The sequence below is a fragment of the Vigna unguiculata genome, chromosome 9, assembly GCF_037176805.1.
Source record: "Vigna unguiculata cultivar grain cowpea cultivar isolate G323 ecotype 2 chromosome 9, ASM3717680v1, whole genome shotgun sequence".
Taxonomy (NCBI): Eukaryota; Viridiplantae; Streptophyta; class Magnoliopsida; order Fabales; family Fabaceae; genus Vigna; species Vigna unguiculata.
In genome coordinates this window covers 5,966,774-5,988,199 of record NC_140800.1, presented here as the reverse complement: position 1 = coordinate 5,988,199, position 21,426 = coordinate 5,966,774, and the positions used below count along the sequence as shown (strand labels likewise).

The 21,426-nt window shown below is 31.6% G+C and overlaps 2 protein-coding genes across 2 annotated transcripts; both read right to left on the bottom strand.

The window, feature by feature from the left end:
- Nucleotides 1–159: 159 nt before the first annotated feature.
- On the bottom strand, nt 160–4,879 carry LOC114196311 (transducin family protein / WD-40 repeat family protein). Its single transcript, XM_028086913.2, has 12 exons — nt 4,468–4,879; nt 3,177–4,279; nt 2,866–3,042; nt 2,556–2,669; nt 2,230–2,334; nt 1,937–2,071; nt 1,779–1,834; nt 1,589–1,688; nt 1,385–1,501; nt 1,103–1,229; nt 878–1,008; nt 160–783 (listed from the first exon to the last, which is right to left on the bottom strand). Exons 1-12 carry the CDS (start codon nt 4,742–4,744, stop codon nt 385–387), a joined length of 2,841 nt encoding a protein of 946 aa, XP_027942714.1. The 5' UTR covers nt 4,745–4,879; the 3' UTR covers nt 160–384.
- A 10,105-nt stretch (nt 4,880–14,984) lies between these two features.
- On the bottom strand, nt 14,985–18,888 carry LOC114163372 (rhamnogalacturonan I rhamnosyltransferase 1-like). The gene is made up of 8 exons (XM_028047646.2): nt 18,042–18,888; nt 17,855–17,922; nt 17,674–17,762; nt 17,152–17,317; nt 16,712–17,001; nt 16,387–16,591; nt 16,134–16,291; nt 14,985–15,857 (listed from the first exon to the last, which is right to left on the bottom strand). The coding sequence occupies exons 1-8, from the start codon at nt 18,376–18,378 to the stop codon at nt 15,611–15,613; spliced, it is 1,560 nt and encodes a 519-aa protein (XP_027903447.1). The 5' UTR covers nt 18,379–18,888; the 3' UTR covers nt 14,985–15,610.
- Nucleotides 18,889–21,426: the final 2,538 nt, after the last annotated feature.

Genomic DNA, 21,426 nt, shown 5'->3' with positions numbered 1-21,426 from the left:
TTCAGAAAATGAACAAATGTAATAAATACTAAGATATCTTATATGACAATTACAGTAGAAATACGGGAACTTAAGCTCAACAAAATTCCGGACAAAGACCCTGAACAATCCCGGGAATAAAGAGGGAAAACGGGGCCTAAGAAAAGAGAACAGGCATGCTAATCGGAGTCCTAAGAATTTATATTGAATTAAAAAAATTAGTTACAATAAGATTTTATAATGTACAAAGTGTGTTCCATTTTCTCCAGGCCTTTTGCTTTATAAACCGATCAACATGAATTAGAAGCGAGCCTCTTCTCTGTAAGAAACCCTATTCCGATGATTGATTTCAACTCCCTGAAAACTCCACCGCGTTTTTCACATGATTAGAGTAGGTGAATTTTTTTACTTGATAGTAGACTTCAAAAATGGATTGGAGGGACGATTTGGTTGTCCCAAACCAGTCTCTGATTTGTCAAGTCCATTCTTCTTTGATGGATGAGGAGTCATGTCTCCCACCTTCCCCACCTTGTCACTTGTTTCTTCCCCTGTCTGCTTTCCCTTCATAGTTTCATTTACCATTGGACTTCTGATTATGCCAGCTTTACTTCCCTCTTGAGTTTTGTCTTTCTTTATGAATGATGGAGAAGATAATTTTGGTGATGACATAGTAACTGCATTTAATGATTCAGTTCGAGTTGAGGCCTTGCTTGCGTTATGAAGAGCATCAGCTTTAATGGGTGCAACACAGTTTTCTTTGATGTTGGTTTCCGTAGCTTTTTTTGCTTCCTCAAGTAGCCTTTCCTGTTTTGAACATGCAGCGATTACAAGGTAAAGATGGCAGTGCATTGTTAACAATTGTTTAAACTGTACCTTTGTTAGGACGTAAGAGGCTTACCTCCAATATGCTGCTGAACCTTTCGGCCAAGTTTGGAAGTTTCAGAGCAGTAACAAGTTTTATTGCACCTCTCATTGATTTTTCCAGAGTCAAAAGTTTCACAAGTTCAGTTGCTCGCTCAAGCTTATTGCCTGAAACATCCATAAGGGCGAGGCATGATTACTTTTCACTTTCACAATTGAAGCCATACAAAGTGAAATAAAAAACAGACGCTGATGAACTCACTGTTGCAGCATGATGCTATAAGCCTCAGTATACATTTATCCTGCGCTGCTTCCAAATTGAAAGCATCGTCATCCAGTGAAGTAGTGTCCAGACCTACAGATGCCATTTCTTCCATTCTTCTCTGAATCTGCGTGTATCATGATTACAAATTTAGGTATTGGATAAAACAGATAAAGACAACTCAAACTAAAGGTAAAAGTAGATCTGAATCAAGACTTGTGACTAGCTCGCTAAAAGAGAGTGATCATAACTAAATTTGAAAAGGGTATAAGAAAAACAAACCAAAAAGAGATGCAAGTTGTTCATCATAAACTCGTTTTCATGGACTTCAGATCCCAAGTCAGAGGAAGCAAGAGGAAATGAAAGACTCAACGGAGTGAGAACTGGCTTAGGCATGACCTAGTAGGAAAGCAAATATCAATTAATGATTAGTTGCCAGAAAAACAAGAAAAGAAGAATGCACCAAACTGTCTATCAGTCTTGTACCTGAGGGAACTCTTCAGGCTTTTTGCATACCACACAAAATAACTTGCTTGCATTCAAACCCGTCACCCAGTAGTTTTCGTTTGACTTCTCTTTTAAAGCACTGCGCGTTGAAAGTTAAAAAAAAACAAATCTCAGGCAGGAGAATAATAGACACATCAAACCAGTTCATATGGTTAAACGATTATTGAACCTGAAGAGTGGGACCCATCTGCCACCAAATTGGCTTGTATATGATCTTAGCACACCCTGTATATTATAATTACCAAATCAGTTAGAATAACACGATGCACTCATGAGCATAGGGAATAAATACCAAATATCAACAGTAACTATAAACACAATTAATACCTTCGAATCGTATGAACACAGTTGGCCTTCCTCACTAAACCCAAACCAACTTAGGGATGAACCAGGAGATATTGGTAAGCGACCTTGAAGGAGTTGGGTCCCTTGAGGAATATTAAATACGATAAACTCTAGCATCTGCAAGTTTTAGAAAAAATATATCGTTATAGACACGAATAGATATAATTAATCAAGTTGTGATGTTTTTATAACAAGATGACTATGTCCTCCGAGTTAGATAGTCTCTTAAAAAGGTTAAAAATAAATATTAAATATAACCTCGACAAGGAACCAACCTGATCATTTGAGGAAAGGTAATCAAAGACATGAGTGACAACTGCAAGCTTCTCCTTGAAACCGGATGCAGTCAACACTGGTCCATCTAGTGAAAGTACATGTTTCTGCCATGAAAACAAGTTGGAAGTGCGTAAATGCTTCATGAGGACTACAGATCATCACAGGGGTTAAGATCACAAAATAAAACAGTTCAAAATTCAAGAAATTCATACTTATCAACCCTTTAAACCTATAGACCTTCTAAATTGGTAAAAGTATCTTGTTTCTTATGTTCAGCTATTGAAAATAAAAAACATGTAAATAAGATATGAATGTGCAAAAAAACCTGCAAACCACTCTCAGAAAAGATGCGAAGATAGTTCAAACTAGTCACGGCAGCAACCCAAGCAGCGCCAAGTGCAACAACCTTCACTTCTTCTCCTTCAAAGCGCATAGACCACTGCAAAAATTTTAAGAGTAAGAATAAGGTAAGATTTTACATCATGCTGAGTGTTAGTCATAGAAACTGAAATGTTGTATGTCCTAGTAACAATGCAAAACTAAAAGTAATGTAATTACACATCTTCTTTTATATGCATTTTCTTATATAAAAGTAATCAGTGAACTTTTCAGCTGGATTAAGCAAGTAATCTAACCTCGCTATTGTTAGCCCAGCTACTAAATGGGCGATACATGAGGGTGCTCATGTTCTTCTCCCCCTTACAAGGATTTGCAAAGACGCTCCCACTCTCACTCAATGCTGCCATTGTGAATCCAAAATGATCAGTCATTGAAGGAACTCGTGGAGTGCTTCCAGTATCATGAAAATCAATCTGTAGCAAAAAACATGCGAACTCATTTTTCTATACTAAAATTGATTTTATTAACTGAAATTTACAAAGGGATGATCGTAACTCAAAATGAAAGCAAAGCTTGAACTATCAACACTTCTTATGCATTAAATTACCTCAATATGGGAGTATCCATCGTGTTCAATAGAGGTTATACATCCAAGCATGTTGTAGCATAAGAAACGCCTTTTCCCAGGCTGAAAAGGTGTAGATCCTGGCTGAAATGCCTCCTGCCTTTTTGCCTTAGATGTTATCATGGTACCTCTAAATCCCATATTCCCACTATCCAATTTTTCCTTGCTTGATCGATTTCGTTTGTTGTGAGAATCAACCTTCGGATACAATGCAATTTCCTCATATCCATCCTCACCTAAATTTTCCTCACTCAAGGAGTGTTTACGCAATCTTTTCCTGCTTGTTGGCTCAAATTCCTCATTACTATTTTCACCAATATCACTCAAGCTTCCACTTGCACTATTTTCATGATCCTCCTCATCAAACAAAAGAACCCCATTGCTCTTGTGTTTCACGGGTATATCCTCAGTTGGAGACTTCATAGACGAAGGAATAACATTGTCCCAAATACCATACTTCCCCATAACATCCACAACAGCCAAGGAATTCCCAATTGGCTTCCACGCCATGCAACACACTCTTTCATCAAACCTCTGTCTGTCAATGTCCTGCTTCCTATTAACATCCCAGATCAGAACCTGCCTGTCTAAACCAGAGGTAGCAATGTACTTGCCATTGGGTGACCAACACAAGAAACATATTGGCTGTATGTGATCTCCTCTCAAAGAAAACAACTTCTCAGCAGTGTCCCTGTCATACATTACAACATCATTTTTCAAACCAGGAACAGCTAAGGTCTCACCATCAGGACTCCAGCAAAGAACATTCACAGCTGAAATATCTAGTCCAGTGTCAGGAGCTATGCCTTTGAGGTTATGAATGATTTTCCCAGACTGAAGCTCCCACAAAATAACAGTTCCAGTTGAATCCATAGAGGCTAAGTATTCACCATTAGGGTCAAAAGCCAAGCCAGTGACAGACCCTTTGTGTCCTTTAAGAACCCTAGTAATGGTACCATCAAATGTATTAATAAGCTTGATACCCTCGTCATCACCAGCAGCAGCAACCATGCTCCCTGATTTGTTAAATGCCAAGGAACGTATTGGGAGTGTAAACCTTGTAATGTTTCTCTCAAACTCTCCACCTGCCAAGTGTCAACCCTAAAATCCATTACAATAAAAACATAGAAACGAATGTCTAAAAATTTTTAAACAGTCGCAAAAAGAGAATGGAATTGAGCTAAGCATGTTAGGAAGAGCTTATGAAAAAACATGTTTTTAAGCTATAATCTTATTTTAAAAATGTCCACAAAATAGAAAAAGAATTGAGTACCAGGGAACTTGTAGAGTTTGACGGAGCGATCGATGGATCCGGAAGCGAGGCAAGTGGAATTGGGGCTAAGAGCCAAGGCGGTGACGCCGTCGCGGTGGTGGCGGAGGATTTTGGGAGAGATGGAGGGGGAAATGGGGTCGTGGATACAGATGGAGATGTCGGAAGAGGAAGCGGTAACCAAATGACTGGCTTGCTGGTCCCACAGAACGGAGCAGAAAGACGCGCGGCCGCCAATGGCACCGTGCGCCTCCCTTAACTTCACCGACCGGACCTTCATGGCGGCTTCCCAAACGGTTGGGTTTGGTGCGAAAAGAAGAGTGAGATTTGGTTTAGAGGGAAATGAGACAAGGGAGAAGGGAGATGGTGAGATGAGGGAATAAATCTAAAAGGAAACCTGAAACTGAAGCTCAAGTGTTTTGGCGCCAAATGGGGTTTATGTTTTTTGGGACTTGGCGGGAGGGACAGAACTATAAGGGGATTCCTGACATGGGCTCGGCCCGATACTATTATTTTACAAAAAATGGGATCAGTTTCCGCTGATATCCAACTTAGTAAACTTTCTTCCTGCACTCCTATTTTTCTCACTTGCATCTGTATAAGATAACAAAATGTCAAATATTTATTTATGAGTACAAATTATTCACGAAATATACATTTTTTATTTTGATTCAGAATGTATAAAATGAAAATTTTATATTTTCAAAATATAAAAAACAAAATTAAAATTATGGATCATGTACAGTCGGAATTAAAAGTGCAAACGAGAATCTCACAAAAAATGGATGCCCACAGCCACCAGCAATCACCATGAAACGGGGACACCAACCACAAACTTTAAAACATTCATTGTCTAAATTAATTTACAAAAGGATAATATTGGTATTCTGAGAAGTGTGGGAAGCAGGTGGAAAACATGGGGATGCAAGAAGAATTTGCCCCCAACTTGGACTTTCTTATTCTCATCTTCATTTCAATTTTGACTTTCTTCTTACACTCCCTTAAGTTTCTTCTCGGACCTCCTTGGGATGTGTAAGATATCAAAAGTATCCCTTCTGAATACTGTTACACAATTAAAAAATTAAAAATCTGATATTATATTTTAGATTGTACGCAAACTTATTTACTTTTTAATAGTCCATGGGTCACAAAAATGCGGCTTAGTTTTACAGGAGGTCAATGCTGGTTTAGGGGTTAAAATAAAAAATGACAACTTCTCTCATGTTTGTATTATTTATTAAATTTATTAAAATTAATATTTAAAGCTTATAATATATATATATATTTATTTATTTATTTTGTACGAGTAGAAGAAAAAACTGTTTAGTAAAATTATTCGAAAAATTGTTGGAAGATCTTTTAAAAATTTAATCATCGATAATTTATATTAATATTTCTATAATATTATATGAACAAATTAAGAAATGAAAATCATTAATTAATTAATATATATATATATATAAATGAAATGATGTTATAAATAATTTCTCTTTAGTCAAAGTTTATATTAAAAATAATAATTATTTTATTTTTTATTAAATAATAATAATTTTTATAATAATCAAGATCATAACCTAAACATTATATTTATCTGTCTTTGGATGAGCTTTTACTTCGATCACAACCTAATAGTGATGCAGTAATCTTTTAATCTTTGTTTAATATTCTAATTTCATGATTAATTTTTATACTTATTTTCCTTTACAACCGATCGGCTTAGAGACTCTGCCCCCAATCGGTCGAATTCCATTTTTTTCCATTTTCTCGTGTGATATTTTTACAATTGTAAGTCAGGCCTATTATTTGTTAAATTTATTAAACGATATTTAAGACTCTACCTCCACTAATTTATATATTTTTCTTTAATATGTGTCAACAGTATAACTAGAAGAAAAGGTGTTGACTCATAAATAGCTTAATTTTAATACTTTTAGAGAAATCTTAAAGATATAATATAAGCATTTTTTTATTATTTTAAATTACAACTTTTATTATTACATAGTAGTTAAAATATATACGCTACCCTTCACATTTTTTTATTGATAATAAAAGTAATAAAATTGTTATTATTATTATTATTATAAATATGAAATTAAATGTAAATATTTTTAATATGTATTGTAATTAATTTTTTATTATATAGTAGATGATTTTTTAATAAAATATAATTAAAATTTTAAAAATAGTAAAATTTATACAAATGATCACTTAAAAAATAATATTAACAAAATATTTATTTTGATTTTAAAAAAACTATTTAAATAATAAAATTGAAAAACAAATGTGAATTTTAAATGAAATTCATTTATATATAAATAATTTATATATTTTTATTTAATACTATAAATTTTACATATATATATATATATATTAGACTATGGTATGATTAATATCCTTAATAAAACAGAAAAATTACTCTTGGTTTTTGATTAAGAAAATATTCTTACCATAAACGCTGTGTCACATTGTTACTGCAAAACCTAAAAGGAAATACACTCCAAAAAATATTCGTTGTCATGTTTCTTTATATATTAAGGCTTAAAAGAAAACAACAATTTTAATAAATAATATAATCCTTCATTCATGCTGATGAGTGGGCCTTATATTTACTAGGCCCACTAACGTAATCATTTTAAAGTTCATACTAATTTCACTTATATTTTAAGGGAAAAAAGAGGTAGAGAGATTAAAATAGATATCAATAAATTTCTTAATTAAATAATAATATAACATTTCAATGATTTACATAATACTTATATTCATATTTTATGTTCAATTAAATAAATGAGAAAATTAAATTATTAGAATTTAAAATATGTCCTACATTAACCTTAGAGTTTATTTCATATAATTATTTAGTGTAAAGAGTGAAAACGGTGAAAATAATTTGGTCTAATTATTTTCAATATACCATGTGTTTTTTCTAGAACAGGGTTTTCCTTACATCAAATTAACTTATTTTGTATTTCGAAATTTATAGTAATTTTTAAAATAGAAATAATATAAAACCAGATAACTCAAGCTTTAAAAATTCCGCACTTCATTTATTTTTTTGCGATACGCTTCATCAATCATTTTTTTATCATTATTATTGCTTTACACTTTGTTTCGTTTAATTTATGGAATTTTATTTTATTTATTTACGAATCGTCTCGTAATATTTTTAATACGTGGTTATTTATTCTTGAATTTATTTCATTATTTTTTATTAATTTATGTATTATTTTTTATTATGTATATTCGTTTTGGCAACGGGGCGGGGCGGGTACGGGTATCATGATCCCATCCCCATCCCCATAATAAAAATTCATCCCCATCCCCATCCCAAACCCAACGGGTATACAACTTTTGACCCATCCCCATCCCCACCGGGTAACGGGTATTTTCTTATACCCATACTCATACCCATTTTTTTATTGTTCCATATATCAATTAAATATTTTTTATAAAAAAAATTTAAAAATCACACCAACGGAATCATGATACTATCAAAATATTCAATATTAAAATAACATACTCTTTTTGATTTTCATGATGTCAAATATTAAGAAAAATATTATAATAGTATAAATCTCAAATTAAAGTATCAAATAACAACTAAATAAAATTCAAATAATTATATAAAAGCTAAAAAATTACACATTACTAAAATTTTATAATAACCAAAATATTTATTAATTTTACAAATGATCAGTGGTTTCATTTGCATTCGATCCACCTACACATAGAAAAAAAATGAAAAATTAGATATGATATAATAATTGAAATTGAAAATTTTAATTACTAGAATATAATGTACCTTCTTCATCAGATTCATTATCATAAAGGAGTAAAGATAATTAAATGTGTGACCCAAATTTGAGAATATCCATTTGAATATAACATAACAGAAAAAAAAATGTATAATTAAGATTATGATAAAAGGAAAAGTACCTTGAAGATCTGCTTAAACCTTAAAGAACAAGCCAAACAATTAAAAGAGAGTAAAAAAGTGTATAACCAAAGTAACAAAAAGAAGAGCTACAAAATAAGAGTCAAACATTTTCATGAAAATAAATAAATAAATAAAGATAATCAAATGTGTAACCTAAAAATTATTTCATAGAATGAAATTGAGGAACACCTATTTGAACATAACCATGTACAGAGAGTAAAAATTATGTAATTAGAAGAAGAAAAATTACCTTCAAAATTAAATCTTGAAAAACAAACTAGACAATTGAGAGAGTAAACAAAGTGTATAACAAAAAACAAAGAGAATGAGAAATATGTTATATATATATATATATATATATATATATATATATATATATATATATATTATATTATATTATATTATATTATATATTATATTACTATGTATATATATATTATATGTGTGGATATCTTATGTTTATATATATATATATATATATATATATATATATATATATAATTATTTATATATATTATATTATATTATATATTATATTATTATTACTATGTTTATATATATATATATATATATATATATATATATATATATATATATATATATATATATATATATTTATATATATATATTTATAGATATATATTTATTTTAAGTATATATTATATTATATTATATAATAATATAAATATAATAATATATATTATATTATTATGTATATATATTATATGTATATGCGTAGATATTTTATGCTTATATATATATATATATATATATATATATATATATATATATATATATATATTTCTTTTAAATTTTTATAAATTTGTAATGTTATAAATTTCTTTATAAAAGATCTCACTAGTTAAATGATTAATTTGTTTTATACGTATATATTATATATATTATATTATATTATTATGTATATATATTATATTATATTATATTATATTATATTATATTATATTACATGTATATGTGTAAATATATATATATATATATATATATATATATAAGTATATTTTATTTATATGTATATATACTATATTATATTATATTATATTATATTTTATGTGTAAATATATTATTTATTTATATATATTTTGTAGATTATTTAATAAATTATAAATAGTTTAGTAATTTAAGCGGGGACGGGTATTTGGGCGGGTATATATATATCTCCATCCCCATCCCCATCCCCAGTTGAAAATTTCAGGTATTACCCATACCCATACCCATACCCAGTCAAAGCGGGGATTCCCCGTCAAAACGGGGACGGGTTCGGGTGATACCCACGGACACAGGTTTATTTGCCATCTCTAGATCAGACTTCATGGATAGTATCATTGTGCTTTTTATTAAAGGTTCTATTTTTTATTTTTCTTCTTTTTTTTATCTATTTTTACAATATATATATATATATATATATATATATATATATATATATATATAATATGAAGAGGATTCTCTTTTCGTCATCATTTTAAAATTTTAATTTTACCTTTTAAAATATAATTATTTATTAAAATTTTCAAAATTGACCGTTATTTTTACAAATTTTTTATAAAATCGTCTATCTCTACTTCTTCTCTTTTTTTCTATTTATTAACTATTATTTTCTCATCTTTTTTGATATATTTCATTTTATTTTTAATAAATATAATTTTATTTTATATATTAACTTAATAACATTACAATATATCACTTACTAATATAATATCATGCATATGTAAAAAATGCGTACACAAGCACGATAGCGCCTGTATTTACGCTAGTATATATAATTTTTTTTAATCGATAAAAATTGATAAAAATTGCGAAAGACTCATCTTTTAAGTAATTTCAGCGAACTAAAAATTATAGAAATGTATAATGCTCGTAGTTAACTCAAATTATAATATCTCCAAACTTAATATCCATACATTTTACAAATACAAAATTAACCAAAATTTCCCGTAACTTCAATTTTTTGAAATACATTTAAATAAGAGCTTTACATTTTTGAAATATGTTTCTGAAAACTATTCATAAAAAATAATTGAATTAAAATCATAGTTTGATATTTCTTACATTAGAGATAATATATGTATTCTTGTTCTTTCAGTTCTGAACTACATATGTTTATGTGATCTTGTATAATTCCTTTTCACTTTTGTATAGTTTGATAATCAAGTTATACTTATGATATGATTTTTCAAAAAGTTACCAGGATGAGGTTTAACAAAAATATTAGGTTCTGTAACGTTCAAAAGTCTTATACTGTAGTGTTTTTTATTTTTTGTTTAAAGTTTTGTAAAATTTGAAATTAAAACGTAAAATTAGTGAATTAACTCTGTCAAGATGATTAAACAATTAAATGCAAATCTATTGCATTTTTTTCATATTCATCGATTAATTGAAAAAAAAAAACAAAAAACAAAATCTCATTCACCAGGGGTTGATAGTCCTTATTATATGCCATAGTTAAAACGTCACTCACGAAGTCGTGACTTAAAGCTAAAGAACTTACTAAGTTCTCATCCAAGTATTTGTCACTTACCATGCTCATTAATTAGGTCAAATTCTAAGCAAGAATCAATGGCTTTAACCTAAAGCTTTGGACACGTGGCAAGAACCCAGATGAGGTTAATTAATTAACCTCACAATGACAGTAGTCAAACATGGATAATTAAGAGAAACATTGTTGCTGATCCTCACTTAGTGCAAAAGCAATTAATTGTCCCAATGTCATTACTACAACCACTAAATTCAACCAATGACAAGTCAAATAACATTGTTCAAGAAGATACAACTGGTCTCTTTTTCCTATGTTGGTTTTTGGATCATGCAAACCATAATTTAAACAAAAAAGTTAGAAAATTTTGATGATGATTCTCTTGGGATCTCCTTCATAATATACTTCCAATTTCCAACGATGTTCTTGATTCTTACACCGTAAGGGAATAAGTTATGTGAAGGAATTGGCTCATTTTGCTTGGATTGTGTGTGGAGAATAGTTGCTTTCTCTCTCCAAACTTTACTTCATTTGATGAAAACAATCTACCCTTCGGAAGAGACACGTTTCACCCACTCTCTGTTACCTACATCAAATTATTCAATATATTTAAAAAAAAGTTAAATATATTTTTTTCCCTTAACTTTCAGTAAATTTTGAAATTAGTCAATTTCGAAACTTTGAATCAATTTAGTCATTGATTTTTTGAAATACATAAATTTAGTCCTTTTAATCAAATTTTGGTAGGTTTATTTTATATTTCGTATGCATTTTAGAATTATATTTAAGTTGTTTATACTGTTTGACACATTTTTGCTTTAATGTTAAGTCAAATACTATTATAAAACGCGTTTGAAATATCAAATAAACTTAACAAAATTTGATTAAAATGACTAAATCTACGCATTTCAAAAGATGAATGACTAAATTGGTCCAAAGTTTCAAAACGGACTAATTTCAAAATTCACTCAAAATTAAGAGACAAAAACATATTTAACTCTAAAAAAACCTATTAAATCTTAAGATGAAATTAAACTAAATTGTATTTAGTTTAAATAATTTTGAAGAGAAATTGAAGGGGGAGTTACCTCGTAGTGAATCTACTTATTCGGTGGTAATAAATATTGGTTTAATAGTGTCGTGCATGCCACTTTGGCATTTAGAAAATTTGGGAATGAAAGTGTAGAAGATTCCTTGATGTAGTGGTCCACTACTAACACTACTACTCAAAAAGATGCAACATACAACTCACCCATTAAAAGCACTTTCCATAGTGTCCACGTCTTCACACAATCACAAAATGCTTCTAATCACACTTCCATTGTTCAAAAGTTACCAAAAATACAGCATTAACACTTCTCACACAACTAACCTTGCTATTTATATAACATGGTTAGTTAATATCGTAAATTTAGTCACAATGCAAAAACTATACCCCACATATATATAACCTTCTCTAACTTCAAATAAATGCGTCCACATCTCACTTTGTCTCTTTTGGAATCACTTTTCTCTTCCCTCTTCTCAAGGCAAACGTGCTTTCAACAAATATAATTTATAGTATATCGGTTTATTGAGCTAACAACCATATAATTTATTGTTTCCATTCTAATTCTATATCATGTCTTAATTTTGTAGTTATATTATATCCACTGATTAAATGTAAGTTGGTGTGTACATTTCATTTGTTAATGTGAAATTAATAATAGAAACATATATTACTTTTTATTATTCTGTTTATCATAAAGTTGATATTTAAACCTCATAAATTCGAGAAATGATGATTGATGGATAATTTGTCTCATCTCCTTTTAAAAGAAATGTTGAATGACGGGTGGAGAAGTATGCATAGCTAGAAGCGTTTTATTTTATATTTTATTAATTAGCCTTTTGTTCTTTAATTTTTATTTAAACAAAAAAACAAAATCGTTATTAAGAAGAGGTACAACATATTTTAACAGGTAACTGAATGATAACTGCAAAGGTCTCCATTAATAGAAAGTTATTATAAATATTATTTATTGCCACTTTAAACAACTTATAAATAATTGCACAAAATCACTATTGATTATCTTTTATCTCTCACTTAGATAAAAACTAAGTACAGTATACCACTCCTAACTCAGTACACAATGTCAATCTTAGCAATAAAACAAAAGTTGAGTGGTGTTTACGTGAAAAATTCTCAAAGAGAGGATAATTACTTTGCACTATGGTTCACAATATGTGAATGATTTACAAAGAAAGATTTACGTGAACAATATATTTTACAATAAACACTAATAGTGTGTTTAGATAGGCAATTTAAGAGAGTAATTCATTTATTTGGAGAATTTGAATTTTTTTTTAAGTAAAATGACTGTTTGGATGAAAAAATTAAACGGAAATTGAAATTGCGAAATTTTAAGAAATTATTTTAAATTACTAAAATAGTAGAATTTTGAAATTTACTAAAAAAAGAAGGAAATTGAAATTCCACAGTTTGTGAAATTTCTCATTGGTTGAATGTGATCGAGTTGGCTTTAATCTAAATTTGGCCAAATTGGATTGCGTTTACACTGGCCAAAATTTGGCTGAATTTGATCGAGTTGACTCAATCGAAATTTGACCAAATTTAAATATTTTAAGTTGACAATAATATTTGTTAAATTTAATTTCAAAATTTATATATTAAAATAAATATTATTAAAATAAAATTTTATCTCATAAGAGAAATTCAATTATTTTACCTAAAATAAGAAATTGAAATGTAAGGTATTCCAATTACTCTATCCAAATAGATTATTTAGAGAATGAAGAAAATTCAATTGCAAAATTTTTAAATGCAATCCATTTCAATTTTTTAGAATTATTAAAATACTTCATCCAAGGTAAGGATTTTGAGAATATTTGTTTGCATGCAAGTCTCATAATTTTGTTTATTTCATTAGGTTCTTACGCATGATTTGAGTTCTCATATTGATACTTTCACTGTTACACTCTACGTGCATACTGAATGATACATTTTATTCTATATCTTCTTTTATGTTTCTTACAACAATATATTGAACATAAAAACTCAAAGAATTGATGTGTTTTATTAGAATAATCTTGGAAAATGTGATTCAAATTCCTTCAAAGTGGATGTTTTGAACTAGATTTTCACCACTACCATCAAATCGGATATTCTCAAATTTAATTGGTGATTCAATTTTGCTGAGAAAAACGAAAGAGACTCTACATCGAATGAAGACATGCTATTTTTATTTAGCATGATCTAAGTAATGAAAACATACAAAAACAATAAACATAGAAATTGATTATTGATAAGATAGTCAGAGATAAAGACGAAAACCTGCATCATGTATTAAAATTCATATTAAATAATGAATATAAATAATTTTAGAAAAAAATTTCAACATTTTAACTAGTACAAGAGCTAATATTGCAATAAATTTCAATTGATTAGAATCTATAACGCATAAAAAAATACGAGTAAATTTTTTAATTAAAGTACAAAATAGAAAAGATGTTAATTTTCTTGCAACAAATACTATTTTATACTAAGTACCTTTAATAAAAATATTTCTCCATCTAAATAATTCATCAAAGGAATTCTTGATATCAAATATAAAAATCGTTCTCAAGTTAATAAAAAACGATAGTTCCTCATCCCAAAACTTGACTCCACAAGAGGGGATTAAAGATAAATATTCTTCGTCAACGACCACGGAACTCTAATCATATATCATTTCGCATTTCCTACGATGTCACGGAACAAACAAAAAACAAAGTGGACCACTTGTCACCGATGGCTTGTGTTTGTCATCTGTCTTACTGGAGAACAAAGACTCAACTTGTAACAACTCCAATTTGCCTTATAAGATAAGGATTCTAACCAATAAAACAAGTTAAGTTCCATCCAAAACCATATGTTAGAAAGACGGGGTTGCAGAGGACAAGAGTTCACTGTTCAAATGGGCTTATTGGTTCAGAGCTATTAGGTGGTTGACGTTGATAAGATACCATTATTATAGAAATTAAGTTGAAATAATATCATCATATTATCATATCAAGAATTATAGATATGAATTATGGATACATGATTGCGATTGGTAAGATAACAACTCTGTCAAATATAAATAAATATAAATCACACGAAAGAAATGTCCAACCTACCACTCTCCCTTATTAATAATGACCCAAAGCCCCAAAGCTAAGAAATTAGGACTGAATAATCATGAACAAACAAATTATACAGCGGGTAATTCGAAAATTGACAATGATCGTGTTAAATAAAAAGGGTGGTAAAGGAAAAAATATTTGTGATTGTACTATATTTATATTTGGAAGAGAAGGAAAAATTTTGGTACCAAGGAATAAAGCTTCCACGAACTGCAGTTCCAGAAATCCAAATTTGTATATGAATCCCTCCTTGTACAATGCAGTTTGATCTGCTCTCACCCTGTAATTGCAGGGTGTGGCTTCTATACATGAATGTGATGGATTATTTGCATCTTTTATATATAAAGTATCCCTCGGCTACCTTGCTTGACCTTCTCGAGCTTTCATGATAAGCCTATCCCCTCCCCCTTCAAACAGTCACTATGACTGCCTCTTCGGTACAAAAAAACTGTCATCATCTTTGCTAAACTGCATGGAGACCTATCTTAATATCTGTGGTAGAAAACCAAGTGCACGAGAGGGAACAACTAAATTCTCTTATTTCCAAAGACTATCACTCACGTACTGCTCAACATACCATCTGATAGTTCTAAACATTCTTCTGGATTGGCGTAGAAATAATCTTCTTCCTTGGGCCTGTCAGGGATTACCAATCTTTTAGTTGCACTGCCCATGCGATCAGCATGGGCTTGCTTCACCGCTGTAGAGAATTCCTCCCAGTTCAATTCTCCATTGTGGTATTGATCTATCAAATCAACTAGAAGCTTTCTGTTCAACAAAATCGTCTTCTTGAACCCAAGATATCTACAGCAGTAAATGAAGGGCATTATCAAATTAGGTTGGGAGTTAACATAGTAGTGCTTAAAGGTAAACAAATATCACAGGTATTTCTATATTGGTAATCCTTATTAAAAAGGATCGATTTACATCATGTTTAATCATAACTATTCTAGATTTTTGATGCACAGAAATACTCCAACCACAAAATATATAATAAAACAAGTTTAAGTTACTGATCGACCAAATTATTTTGTTGATGAGTAGTAATCACTATGAGAATTCTTATTAGCCAAAGATTACCTGCGATGTCCCTCGACTACTTTGGCCATATTTCCATCATATGTAGGAACAAAAATATCACTCTCTAGTGAGACAAGGTAATCTAATGCTGCCATCTGAGAGGAATGATTTTGGAAGAACTGAAGGTCCGACGGTTCCAACAGTGTTTCCTTTCTGACCTGTTTCAAAAAAATAGATTAGCAAATGGTAAGAGGAAGTCGAACAGCAATAAGCATCACAATTTGCAGGTTTCCTTAAGCCTTAAGTTAGTTACCAATCTTGGATAGTTCTCGGCAAGACTTGCCATTCTCCTGTTTCCACCGTATATTTCCCCAGCTGCAATGTAGATTTGAATGTTTTTATCGATGTCAAGGGCCCTAAGTGTAAGAGCAGTCTCCTCAGGTGTTAAAGGACACAAACCATCCTTTCTCTTCAAATCAGAATTAATTATTTTTTCTTTCCACCAAGGATAAGCATATCTGGCAATGCACAGTAAATTGAAATTTAAGAAAGATTCCTATGAAAATGTCCCTTTCAAACGCCACAATGAGAGAATGCCCTGAAAATTAAAGAACAGCTGAACTAGGCAGAACACTCACCTCATCCTCGTCAACTCTTCCACCTCATCACTGTTGCAACCTTGTGTACAGCCTGAAAATGCCAGCATGTCCATTTCATACCTGAGATGAAGCACCAGAAATGGGCCATTTTGCCTCAGAAGCTTGATCACCCTTTTGCCTAAGTCCTCAATCTGAGAAGTAAATCTAAGAGCACTAAAATTGACTCTGCATCGCAGCCTCTGAATCTCCAAAGGTTGTTCGTTATTGGCCAGCCGAGCATCTGTTCGATTTAAATGGACGACTTTGTACTTTTGTATCAAAGGTAGAATCTGAAAGAATAATCATACCATATGTTTTTTTAATCAGAGAAACAGAAACTCGAAATAACATAATTGACATGCATAGTACTACGAAATTTAGAAAGAATAAAGCATGTTAAAACTTGTAAACTTGTCGGCCTAAGGATTATTCAAACTAACCTGGTTCTTATAGTATGATATATCAGACCAACTAATCGGTGGCATGGTGTAAAGTAATCCCTTCTCCACTCTCGTCTTCAGTCTAGGAGGCAACTCTTTCAATATCCGAACCTCATCCCTCAAGGATGTAATGAAATGATCCACATCAAAGATGTCTTGGAACTCACTGACACACAAGTAAGAATACATGAATTGAGAACAGATCCTGCTTAAAAAGCATACAGGTAGGGAAAGTAGTGGAGCGCGGTACAAGCACAAAAGTGAGTGTAGAACTGAGAAGGGTAAGCATGCCCCAACTGTTTTCAATTTTCCATTTTCGAGACACTTATTTCAGAAACAATTTTCAAAAAAACATTGGATAAGAAATCAATTGCTGAATGGGGTGAAATTGTTTAAGAAAAAAGACCTTAAAACCAAAAAGTGACGAGAAAATCAAACACTACTTAAACCTACTACATTACACCCTCGAAACATTGATAGTTTGCTGAAACAATATACACCAAAATGGAATGAGAAACTAACCTGGGGTCAGCCCAAAAGGACGTTTTATCCAATTCAGGCACTATAAGTGTCACGTTTAAATACCTTGCAATAGCCACCATGTCACATATCTGTACAAAGTAAGTGCATCACCAAATCAGAAAACCTAAAACAGAAAAGGAAAAAAATAAAACGGCAAAGGCATGCGCCAACCACCACTCACCGCTGCTCTCATTTGGTTCAGTCCTCCATTGCACGACACCATCAAGTAACCATTGTTCTTATACACCCCTGCCAACAACAACATTAAGATAAAAAAACAAACAAAATTAAATAAACCCAATATCACGTAAAACGCAGGAACAAACCGATGAAAAAGACGAAAGAAGAAATAATCAATTACTACTGACTCTTGGGTGGGAGCACTACGGGGGTAGAAGACGGCAACTCAGTGAGCGCAGATTCGTACGTGAAACACGAAGGCCACCCCTTCAAGACTCTAGGCCCCCACATGTCACCCAACGCCGTTAACTGAACGACGCAGGTCCATAGCAACACCGATGTGGTCGCACGTATCATCCACAGCTTCATCCTCGACGACCTCGACGACGAGGATGACACCACCATCGAATTCCTCAGCTTGTTGTTACTCTCCCCTTTGAGACCCATCATCATCAACCCTTCCCAAACCACCCTCGCTTTCTTCCTCTCAATCTTATCTCCCCCACCCAACAGCACCTCCTTCATAAATGCACCCCTCGCCAAACCCTAACCCGTCAATTCAATTTCCCCTTCCCAAACCAATTCCAGATCCAAACCCGCCGCAGCGTTCCGAATTCGGAGCCCACCGAGCAGCAACGCCAGAGCCTCGAATTCCGAGGCACATTACCCCGCAGAACCTCAACGGTGAGATCCTCGGGTTCAGGAGATGACCGCACGCGCCAACAAGAGTGTGAATTGAACGGCGAGGCGGAGCCGGCGGCGATTGATCTGAGACAATCGCCGGCGAGAAACGGAGCGCGAGTGGAGAATGATTATGAAGGAGAGAGAATAAAACGCGTCACAACACAGAAGCAAAAGTAAGAGAGAGACAGAGAGAGAGGCAATGAAGATTTTCACGGTTGTTGGTGTTGTTGTGGACAGATTTGCGTGCGTCCGGTTCGGGTCGCGGAGAGGATCACGAGCCGTACAAGGTTGTAACCGGACCGTGGTTAAGATTAAGAAGAGAGGGGGAAGGGGGTTATGGTTATGAGGGGTGAGGGTTTATTTTATTGGGTGCGCCTCATTAAACGAGCCAATAAATGTTGAGGCAGATGCGTGGGACCCACAGACGTGTGCTCCGTCCAGATGTTCGGCTGCGATACGTGGCGACCCTTGATTGAGGGCTTTCCAAAAGAGACCGTACCCTTTGCTGATTTCGTTTGGCACCGTCGTCTCGCCCGCGCCGACATTATATCGCGAGATCAATGTTATTATTACTACTAACTACTATTGCTTTTTTTTTTTTTTTCGCATTAATGAATCCTATTGCTAAGATCATTTTTGATTATACGTATATTTTTATTTTATACATATTTTGCCTCTTTTATTAACAAATCAAACTTATCGCTTTATGAACTTTTACTTAGATAGGTAAATATCACGAGATTATATATATATATATATATATATATATATATATATATATAATTAAACACGTTTTTTTAAAATGTATGTACTATGTTATATTTTTTAATTATAACAACACGTTTTTTCGAGTTAATTTCACCGATGAACCTGAACGCTACATTTTTTCAGCTGAACATTTTTCGGTTAATTGGTGTTGAGTCCGAATGACACTGAGTGGTGGCATGTTGATCGGGTACTAATTTTACGAATCAAATGATGTTGAGTGCTAACGGTGAAAGCTAAATGTTTTGTTTTGCTTCTTTTTTATTGTTTAACTGTTTTATGTTTTTGTGGTTGATGTAAATCACGCTTATGGTTTTCATTATGATAAATTGAAGAAAATATGTTGTTGTGAGCATGTATGATGAGGTTTGTAAGAATTTTAAGGGGAATTCTTAGTAAAAGTATTGTTATTGTATGTCTTGATATATGAGATGTTTGGAATGATGGATAATGAACTTTAATAATCATTCACACTCAAAATGAGTTATATGGTGAGAATAACAATAGGTCATAGTTTTCGTATTTGTTTTTTGGTTCTAGGCGTGAAGGAAAATTAACCTTGTGTAGTTGGGTGATACTCCTTGAGGCTATGACTCAACAGAGTCTAGGAACCATCACAACCTTCAGTAAATTTTATATCAAATGCATATATCTAGATAATTGAGTCTAATGTCAACTTTAATAATGAATTCTATATATCAAAGATATGTATCCAGATAATTGAGTTTAATGTCAACCCTAAAGTGTGTTAACACTCCAAGTTTGCTCATGTTTTATTTCTACAAAATTCTTTTTAGTTTAAAAATAAATATTTGTTTGTTTTGAATTAACTAGTTTTTGTTATTTGCTTAGGAAAATTTAGTTTTCATAAAAACATGGTAACAAGATTATTTTAGTAGTCTTTTACTGGCATTATTTTTATTCCTTTAGAATTTCAATTTTAGAATAAATTTGCTTTGCCAGGACACCTTTTATTTTTGCTAAATTGTTTGTGAACCCTTAATCCTAATTTGCTCTTATTTGCAGACTAGCCCCTGATGGGTCAACTATAGTTTGACCAAGGTTTTTTTTTTCTCAAAACGAGCGTTTCATTAAAGAGAGTGGCAAATCCTTTGTGATGTTGATCAAGGGAGAACGAGAGCATTCCATCACGGACCCAGAGCCTGATGTGCGAGTGTATGATTTGAGGAAGTGAAAGTTGATCAAGGGAGGCTCGATATCTAGAGATCATGATGGTTGAAGGAGAATTTGAAGACCAAGATGAGAGTGAGCGAAACTAATTCGTGATGAACGAATGGAAGGAAGATCAAGCAAATCAAAGGTGCTAAGACAGTTTTCGGAGTCGCGATTCTTTTCCTAATTTTCTTCTTGAAGATGCTTTGGAAATATGACAAATACAACTCAAATGACTTTTACCACCGCAATAATAACTTATATTTTCATCTTATTCGTCATTGTCACCTTTTTCTTTTACCTTTTTTACATTATTGTTTCACTTTGTGTGATAAAATGTCTCTTTGAAATTTCCTATATGACCATGTCCATATCATTATCACAACCATGAAAATATAAATCAAATATTTCTACATTCACTTTTGGGAATGAAGCAAAACCAATTCGACGTGTCTCATGATTCTTCATCACAAACTCATTATTTTGTTCAGCCACAAGAAGACATGAAATAAATTCAAAATATTTGTGAAATCCCTCGTCACTATATTGTTGTTGTGGGAGAAAATTAGTTGCTCAAACACTTTATTTATTTATTTATTTAATAACATCACCAAGACCCATTGTATCCAAATGTATTTCAATATTCAATATCCAATATAAGTAATTCTTTCTCGTAATATCAAGGTCACAAATTCAAAATTTGCAATATTTGACATGTTTAGAACTAACACATAAAATAATAATAATAATAATAATAATAATCACAATCATATAAAAATAATAAAATAATAATAATAAGACAAAGATGAAGATTCATAAAGTTAAACAATTCTTATCACAAAAATAAGAATATAAGATAAAATTGTAAATGAAGGAAGGATTAGAGAGACTATGGATTGAGACGGGCAAAACAATGTCCTTATAAAGAAATACTCCCACTAGCGCTTTTGT